At 43.5% G+C, this 9,816-nt stretch overlaps 1 protein-coding gene across 1 annotated transcript; it reads right to left on the reverse strand.

Annotated features, from left to right (window-relative positions):
* Positions 1-231: 231 nt before the first annotated feature.
* Positions 232-9,599, reverse strand: Bpifa2 (BPI fold containing family A member 2). The gene is made up of 7 exons (XM_027420952.1): positions 9,479-9,599; positions 4,526-4,667; positions 3,889-3,996; positions 2,701-2,853; positions 1,419-1,500; positions 722-785; positions 232-269 (listed from the first exon to the last, which is right to left on the reverse strand). The coding sequence occupies exons 1-7, from the start codon at positions 9,597-9,599 to the stop codon at positions 232-234; spliced, it is 708 nt and encodes a 235-aa protein (XP_027276753.1).
* Between the last annotated feature and the right edge of the window lie 217 nt (positions 9,600-9,816).

Below are 9,816 nucleotides of genomic sequence, written 5' to 3' on the forward strand. Positions count from 1 at the left end.
CAGTGCATGAGCTCTCAGTTACTGCTCCAGTGCAAGGCCTGCCTACCTGCTGCCATGCTCCTCACCATGATGGTCATGGGTTCTAACCCTCTTGAGTTGGGACTCCCAAAATAAATGCTTTCTTTTATAATTTCCCTTGGTCATGTTGTTTTCTAACAGCAGTAGAAAAGGAACTAGAACACTGCCCATACCAGCAGGAGTCCTGGCCTTCCTCCTTCAGCTCCTTCCTCTTCAAAGGGGGAGTGGTAAGTTTCCTTTTAGTAGATTAGCTGAAGGAAGCAAGTCATGAATAAAACCTCAGTATTTGCCCTGGGAAATTGAACCAAGGCCCATCCAACTCATTACCTCCCTCCTGCTCATCACTCTATCACTTCTGTGACCTCAAGTACATCTCTTTGCACATGAAGATGGGCAATGGCAGTGCCTTGCTGTAAAGAATCTCTTGAGGACCCAATGAGGTAGTGCACGCAAGACACAGGACTGTGTAAAGAGGCCTAATCACAGAAGGATCACCTCCAGGGCCTGACACCCTGGATGCCTGATTCCTGTTGCCCCAGCAACCCTGTCAATCATGAGGCACTAAAGCCTCAAGAGAGGCCCCAATAAGGGTTAGAGAAGTTAAAGGCCCGACTTGGTCAGGATGCAAGGTCCCTGTGGAGGGCACTCCCATAGCTGTAGCCTTAGCCCATGGAAGGCACTCCAGTCCCAAGCTGTGACTTACAGAGGAGGTCTTGAATAAGATTTATGTTCAGGCCACTGAGGAGCCCCTGGATCAGTGGACATATCTACAAGCCAGGAAGAAGGTGGGAAAGTAGGAGGGGGAGGGAAAAGGAAGAGAGATTAGACTTTGCTAGCAACATACTGCTCACCCACCCCCATCAGAGGGCCTTATTCCCAGGATCTGGGAAAGTTAATTTTAGCAATCTGGAACTGTGGAATTGCAGCAGCCTCTATCAGAGCTGTCCCGGGCTGCTAAGAACCCACCACCTCGGGATGTCAGAAGTTCAGCATCTGAACATCTAGCTTTCAGAACCTTAACACTGGAGACTCCCGAACCTTGAACTCTTGAACCCTAGAAATTCAAGCTTCTTCAAATTTGGGGAGCATAATTCACAGTTCCCTGCAGCTTCTCATTCACATGTTCTTAAACAGTCATTTAAATGAGAGATTGTGTTGATTACAAGGAAAAAGCTTAAAGGGCACAGGTGGAGCATGGATGTGGTAAACAGCTCAACGCAGCATCTGAGATTCCTTTCTCCTCTCTCTGCAGCCTAGCTACTGAGAAGGAGGTGCCCACAGACCTCCCAAAGAGAAATCTGCACCTCAGGAGACAGTTTCCTGAGGACACAGCCACACCTACAGATACCTCTCCTGCCCCCACCAGGCCTGGCTCTAGGTGCCAAGAGCTGGGGACTTACTTGGTTTTGCAGAAGGCTTGTCACTGTCTTTGTAAGGAGGCTAGATACATCATCCAGTAACTTGTTGACAAGGATGTTTCGTCTGGAAAAGAATGGACTTGCAAAGCTTGGTCAAGAATTCAGCATGGCTGAGAGTCCTCAGAAGGTCAGGTGACACAAAACTCTGCTTTATGATCTCATTTTTGTTGCCCAGTGGCCCATATCAGGATGGACCATCACTGAGCATCTGAGCATCTCATGCCTAAGTAGCTGCTTCCTCTGTGTCTGGGTACTCATCACAGCCCTAACACAGCACCATCCACTCAGCCTCTTCTTACACAGCACAAGGACAAGCCTTGGGCCGCTGGGCAATAACCTCCTTCATAAACAAGTGTCACTGAGGTTGTGTCCTCTCCCCTTCATCTCTCATCCATCTGTTATCTCCTGAGGTTCCCATCCTGAGTGTTCACTGAAGGGAGGGTTTCCTCTCTTTGTGCCCTGCTAAGTGTGATGGTCTGTGTCCCCATTTTCCTTAAACTCACTGATGGACCAAATAGTCCTCTACCTGCCTTTTCCTCAGGAGATGTTGCAGGAGACATAAAGCCTATTTATTTTTACTAAATCCTTCTCCAGAGCTCATAACAATGCCTTCCTGGAAAATAGATTTTTGTCTAGAAGAATGAGTGAAGTGGGGGCAATGAGATACCCTAGTCCACAAAATATTTGCCTTGTAGGCATGATGACCCAAGTTTCATTTCCAGTACCTATATTAAAAAAGAAAGAAGGAAAAGCCAGGTGAGAGCAAACACTTGGAATCCAGAGCAGTGAAGACAGAGATGGGAGAGTTCTCAGCCACCTTAGACTACTTGGTGATCTCCAGCCATGACACATGCACATGTGTGCCCACACACAAACCCCCATCCCCCAACACACAAAATAAAAACCAGATCATCCTCCTGCCTCAGCCTTGGAAATGAACAGTCTATAGACTCAGTGTGGATCTCATGGCTCTTGGCACTTAGCATGTTTCAGGCTCTAAACTGGACGTGTGTATTTCCTCATGTCTTCATCCTAGAAGCTGTTGAGTACAGATCTCTACTGTTCCAATGCACAGATGTGCAAACTGAGGCCTCAAACAATGAAGCTGCAGAGTGCAGTACTGTTAGCTGTGACACAGTTGATATTTGAGGCTAGTCTGACTGTGTGTTCTATGATGCTGCTTCCAGGTTTAGGAACAGGATTAAAGTCAGAAGTCCTGAAGCCTCTCTCAGAGCCCAGCTCTGCTGGGTTAGATGAGTCTTACCTGCCCAATAAGGAAATGGAGATTTTGTCTGCATCACTGGAGCATTTCCCTATGGCCAGGGTGGGAAGGCCAGTCTTGGCATCGGTTTGAACAGTGAGTGAATTTATGAGGTCCAAGGAAATAACAACATCGGCCGTGGAGCCAAGAAGAGGCCTGTAGAAAACAAGAGTCATGCCAGGCACAGTTCTAGAAGGCTTTGTAGGTTGCACTGGTTTTCATCTATGTGTGTGGACACAGTTCAGTCCTAGGGCAATGTCAACATTGTCTGGACAGTGTCAACATGTTACATACACTCTACAAAATTTACATGTTTAAATTGGACTTCTATGGGCCATGCATGTTTATCACATGCAAGATTTTTACTTAGCATGAGACTAATAGTAAAAATTAATTGCTAACATTGTGTAACACAAATCACCTGAGGGCACTAATTTAAAATATTATTCCTGGTATATTCATTATAATGGTGATAGGAGATAAAGCACACTCCCATTTTTTGAGCATGAAATCCTAGTCATAGAGATGTTAAGTAATCACAAGGATATCACAGCTCACGGCTTCACAAATCTATCAAGTACAAACACTGCTTCCCCCAATGTTGGTGATGGAGGCCAGAGACTCACACATACTGGACAAGTGCTCTCCATGAAGGATTCCCCCAATCTCTAGAGATTCTTTTGCAAAGGTTCTTGACTCGACCGTTCCCCCATGTCTCTTGTTTTAAACTGAAAAGCTTTAAAATTGTGTTTTACTTATCCAGGAAGCCTGCCCACATCTCTGAATTCTAATTACTATTAGAAACTCAATCTCAAAAATTTAATTTGTCATGTTCAACCATTGAGGCAGATTCATGATGTTGACCTCTGAACTCCACAAACTCATGTGAGTGTACACATAAAACTTTATACACACAAGTGCACATGACTGCAACACACACACACAAACACACACACACACACACACACACACACACACACACACACACACACACACAGGCATATTGTATACAGCATTCATTTCAAAGAGACTTAACATGGCATGTTTTCTCTGGATTTTAGGCTCAGAAGGTCCCATCTTTTACAGATTAGTAAATTTGGGCAAGAGGTCAAAAACCAGCTGGGAATTAAATGCCTACTCAAATCGGCCATATTGAACTCCACTCCCTAAATCAAAGTGGCACATACTCACAGAGACAGAGAGGCATCTATAACCAGAGGAAACTTCAGATCGATGCCTTTGCCATCAGAAGACAAGCTAGCTTGCAAGTCCAGGATTTTCAATTTGTTGATATGCAACCTGCCCAAAATCCATAAATGCCCTCTTGTTATTCATGCTTGTAGCATTTGCACCTCAGCTCATCACCCTCTTGTTCTCACCACATCCTCTTCTGAAATGTGAACCTCTACATTCCCCAGTGCAGTGGACGGAGCAAGGGGAACAGTGGGCAGCAGAGACAGAACTCAAAACTTCATGAAGCCAATGCTTAGGACTAAGGGGTGTGGATTCCAGCTTCTTGTCCCTTAAAGGAACTTGGACTTTTACTCCCAGTTATATTAGAACATTTTCATTCTTAGAGAAGGGCTTTAGGTACCAAGGTTCAAGTGAATATGAGTCATCTTCAGCCTGAAATTACAGACTGTGGGAAAGCAGATGTGTGAACTATCCAAACAGACATGGTAGCCCTGTGTCAGACTTACTCAAGCTCTAATGAGCCTTGCTTCAGAATTCCTCGGCTCTGAGGCAGAAGACAAGGCTTATCCAATTTGTCTTTGACACTGGGTAATCAGGCAGTTCATTTTCTGGCAGCAAAGATGCATCAACTCACCCTAATCCACTCTGAGATGAAAGGAGGTTTAAGTTGCTAAGGTCCAGTGTGTTCAAAATTCCTAGAATATTGTTCTTGGCTAATGGCAAATCCGTGATTTCCTGAAGCGAGCTCACATCCAGGTTTGGTTTCGGAAGGACATCTGTCAAAAGAAGTCATCAATCAGTGCCTTCACCACTAGGAAATGAGCTTCCATACTCCTGGTCTCAGAGAAGTCAGTTTCCCTGCACTGTTTCATTCAGTCTCTGCAACAACTCAGTGAGGATGGGATTGCCACCATCTGCATTGCACAGAAGAGGAACCTGAGACTGCTAAGGTTAGGGAATGTGTCCACACAGCTGGGGCCATGCACCATTTCCAGGGTGACCTTGCACTAATATATATTGACCATTTACCAACTGAAGAATTGACCAATTGGCCAAGCAATTGAAGTTGATTGTGTATACCTGTTTTCAGTGGTGACTTAATGGGATTCTCATGTATTGAGAAACTTAGTCAAGCAATTGAGAGAATAAACTAAGAAATGGAATAACCTGAAACCAAGAAAAAGAGATGGAGGAAAAATACTGCTCCAACCAGAGAAAGTAGCAATGGGGGTCCCAAAATGACAACTTGAAATCAGTCCCAGAGAAAATGACTTGACACTGGAAGAAGAGGATGGAGTGTCTTACCAGAAGATCTCAGACAACAACGGAGGAATTAATAGAATAAATGCCACCTGTCAGGAGGCATGTGTGAAGTGTTAGGGATGTTTGCATACAAAATATCTCTACTATGAAACAAAGCAATTACTAACTCAGGGGTAAACAAAATGAAACAAAACAACAATACCTTATTTTCAAAAGGACACATGGCTTAAGATGCTGCCTTAAAATACTTATTGTAACACGATTTTGCTTGCTAATTCCTCCACATTTTATAACCCGTTTCATTTCTTTGGCTGTAAACCAGTTTATATTAGAATCATGATGTCCCAAATATTTTGTCCCATTTGTACAGTGATGTTTTAGCTCCTCGTCCAGCTTTATCTACTGAAATCATACAACTGTGAAAACAAGACTTTGTTTCTGTAGATTGCTTTCCTGTTCTGTATTGTCTTTAAGTGATGTCGAAAGGTTTGTTCCTTTAAGTCTCTTTGGTGTGTGTGTGTGTGTGTGTGTGTGTGTGTGTGTGTGTGTGTGTGTGTGTGTGTGTGCGTGTGCGTGTGTGTGTGTGTGTACTTGAATTGTTTTGTTTAAGAAAAGCATTCATTTTTGGTTGTGAGCCTCACCTTTAATGGCTGAGCTATCCCTCCATGTGGACAAAGGAGAACAATCCTCCATTGCTGGTAGGAATGCAAACTTGTACAGCTACTTTGGAAATCAGTATGGCAGTCTCTCAGGAAAATGGGAATCAGTCTACCTCAAGATCCAGCAATTCCACTCTTAGTTATATACCCAAGGGATGCACTCATACCACAAGGACATCTGTTCAACCATGTTCATAGCAGAATTATTTGTTAATAGCCAGAACCTGGGAGCAGCCTAGATACCCCTCAACTGAAGAATGGATAGACAAAATGTGGTACATTTACACAATGGAGTACTACTCAGCAGAAACAAACAATGAAGTCTTGAAATTAGCAGGGAAATGAATAGAACTAGAAGAAACCATCCTGAGTGAGGTAACACAGACACAGAAGGATAAACATAAGTGGATATTAGACATAGAGCAAAAGATAGCCAGCCTACAGTCCACAATGCGAGAGAAGCAAGGAAACAAGGAGGAATCTAAGAGAGGCATACATGAACCCCAGAGAAAGGGAAAGGGACAAGATCTTCTGAGTAAATTGGGAGCACAGGGAGAGGGGAGAGCGAGGTGGGAGAAAGAGGAAGGAGAAGGGAGGAGGGAGACATGAGGGATCAAGAAGGAGAGCAAGAAAAGAGATACTTTAATAGAGGGAGCCAATGTGTACTCAACAAGAAACCTGGCACTAGGGAAATGTCCAGGGAATCCACAAGGTTGACCCCAACTAAGAATCTAAATAATAGTGGAGAAGCTATCTTAAATGCCCTTCCCCTATAATAAGACTGATGACTACTTTAAATGCTACCATAGAGCCTTCATCCAGGAGCTGATGAAAACAGAAACAGAGATTCACAGCTAAGAACTGAGTGGAACTCCTGGAATCCAGTTGTAGAGAGGGAGGAGTGATGAGCAAAGGGGTCAAGACCATGTTGGGGAAACCCAGAGAAACAGCTGACCTGAGCAAGCAAGAGCTCATGGACTCCAGACTGACAGCTGGGGAACCAGCATGGGGAGCCTGGGAAGTCTATGGGGCCTCTGGCAGTGGAACCAGTATTTATCCCTAGTGCACAAATGGGCTTTGGGAGCCCATTCCCTATGGAGGGTTACTCTCTCAGCCTAGATACAAGGGCGAGGGCCTCAGTCCTGCCCCCAAATAATGTGACAGACTTTGATGATCCTCCACAGGAGGCCTCACCCTCCCTGAAGAGTGGGTGGGGGTGGGATGGAGGATATTGGAGGCAATGGGAGGGCAGGAGGGAAATGGAACTGGGATTGGCATATAAAATAAGATTGTTTTTAACTTAAACAAAAATTAATTTTAAAAAAGCACTAATGTATGACTATATACTATCTGTATTCTCAGTGCAGTTGTGATACTGGAGAGATGGCTCAGTGGTTAAGAGTGCTTGATGCTCTTACAAAAGACTAAAGCTCAGTTCCCAGCACCCATGTTTGATGACTGAAAGCCATGTGTTCCTCATGGGGATCTGACACCCTTTTCTGGCATCTGAGCCATACACACAGATATATACATAGAGACACATATGTACAAATCAAAAAAATTAAAAACAGTTTTAACCAAATGAATGTACTCATAATAGTGCAACTTGGCTCTGTGTGTACAGGATCTAACTGTTATAATAATGTGGACAAGGCCCCTTCAGCTAGTATTGCTTAGATAGCTCTGTCTCACCACAAAACTCCCTAAGTAACCTTGAACCTGACACAGTTTTCTCACTGATGTGGTTCCTCAGCTGGGGAATGAGAGGATGGATCCTTTCTTCATCTTTGAAAATTGCCTAAACATTGACAATGATTGAAAGCAACTTGTATAGAGCTTTCTTCCTCCTATAATTACTTTTTGTCAGTTGTCCCAGATATACAGCAGAAAGTGGAGGTGCAATTAAACATGAAGTTGGGTAGTTTAAGGACATCCAAACCAGGTGAGTTGATGCCCTTCATTTCCAGCAAATCATCACAGACCAATAATGGCCAAGATCAAAAAATGCAAATGGCAGTCTATTTTGGAGAGGATATGGAGTAAGGGGAACACTCCTCCATTGCTGGTAGGAGTGCAAACTTGTACAGTCACTTTGAAATCAGTATGGCAGTTTCTCAGAAAATTAGGAATCAATCTACCTCAAGACCCAGCATGACCATTCTTGGGCATATACCCAAAGGATTCCCAATCATACCACTTGTTCAACTATGTTCATAGCAGTAGTATTTGTAATAGCCGGGACCTGGAAACAACCTGGATGCCTCTAACTGGATAAAGAAAATGTGGTATATCTACACAATGGAGTATTACTCAGGTTAAAAAATGACATCATGAAATTTGCAAGCAAAAGTATGGAACTAGAAAAAATCATACTGAGTGAGGTAACCCTGACCCAGAAAGACACACACAGTATTACTCACTCACAAGTAGATATTACATGTAAAGCAATACCCAGGCTGCAATCCTCAGCCTCAGAGAAGCTAGGTAAAAAAGAAGACCCTAAGAGAGATGCATAGATTTCTCTGGGAAGAGTAAATATACGAAATGTCCATGTCCTGGGTAAACTAGGGACAAGGGGGAGTACAAGGGAGGGGATGAGGGATGGCAACAGAAGAGACCAGGATAGTCAAGTTGGGGACAGGACAGAGGAGGAGAGTCTTGATAGAGATATCTTGATAGGGAGCCATTATGGAATTAGGGAGGAACCTGGTGCCAGGGCAATTCCCAAGAACCCACAAGTAAGGCCACAGTTAAGGCTTCTAACAATAGGGTGAGGGTGTCTGAACTGGCCTTCCCATGTAATCAGATTGGTGACTACCCTAATTGAAATCATAGAAACTTCATCCAGTACCTGATGGAAGCAGATGCAGAGATCCACTACCAAGGACCTGGCTGAGCTCCCGGAGTCCAGTTGAAGAGAGATTGAAGGAATTATATGAGCAAAGGGGTCAAACTCATGATGGGAAAACCCACAGAGACAGCTGACCTGAACTTGTGGGAGTTCACAGACTCTGGACAGACCCCATCTGAGGAGGAGTGTATAGGGGGATGGAAGGGTTTGGGATAAGGGGATGGAAGCAGAGGAGGAAGGGGAGACTGGTTTCTACATAAAATAAATTATGAATAAATGAATAAAAACAAAAAGGTCAAGCTACCCATAAGCATATATATGCTAATAATTTTGCCACAACACTTTAGCTAACTTATGTAAACCAGTAGTAAATATACAAAAATGAGAGGATGGTTAGGATTAAAGAAATGCAAAGTGAGATGAGTTACATTTGCTCATCTCTGATGATAGCAAATCAGTTAATGTTGTTCATGTCAGTGCTTAAAAGATAGCAGGTTGGGGGCCAGGCTCCTACAAACTCTAGAGGAAGTGAGATAGCTACTATTATTTAAGATGTGCATACTATTTAAAATTTTGAAATCCAATTTTGATGAATTTATCCTGTGTATATATTGGCAATACTCCATATGTCATGGCACTGGTTATTTCTAAAATGTAAGTAAGTGAGGTAGGAATTGAATGGCTGTGCATTTCTCAGTAGGCCACACATAAAGTACAGCACTGCCCCTTCTCAGCAGCCTCTGCTATTGCAGGCATAGTTTTTATTAGGGTTACTCTTGGGACCAGCAGACAGAGGGGACCTATATTGACTCACCTCCAGCGGCAGAATTCACAACGTTCAAACTGTTCAGGGCATTGCCAATATTACCCAAAAGTGATTCTGAGTTGCCGATGAGCAGGCCACACAAGACAATGAGGCTCCCAAGTTGGAACATCTTTGGACCTAACACCTGGATGGTCAAAGGATGAAGAAGAAGAAACAAAAACCCACAGTGAATGCCTGTCACTCTCACATTTGACATTTCTTTATAACAGATAAGCTTCTGTCCAAGACAGATAAAGAAATAGAACCAGCAAAGATGCCCACTCACAGGAATGGATAAAAAAAGGAAAGCCAAGTACAGAATGGAATTTTATTCTGTCATAACAAAA

The sequence above is a fragment of the Cricetulus griseus genome, chromosome 6 (genome assembly GCF_003668045.3).
Source record: "Cricetulus griseus strain 17A/GY chromosome 6, alternate assembly CriGri-PICRH-1.0, whole genome shotgun sequence".
Classification (NCBI taxonomy): Eukaryota; Metazoa; Chordata; class Mammalia; order Rodentia; family Cricetidae; genus Cricetulus; species Cricetulus griseus.

Coding starts and splice junctions, on each gene's coding strand:
- Bpifa2 (XM_027420952.1), bottom strand. CDS start 9,599: ATGTTCCAACTTGGGAGCCTCATTGTCTTGTGTGGCCTGCTCATCGGC. Junction 3,997..4,525: donor TCATCTCAGAGTGGATTAGG/GTGAGTTGATGC, acceptor GATTTTGGGCAG/GTTGCATATCAACAAATTGA. Junction 1,501..2,700: donor TCCATTTCCTTATTGGGCAG/GTAAGACTCATC, acceptor ATTCTTTTCCAG/ACGAAACATCCTTGTCAACA.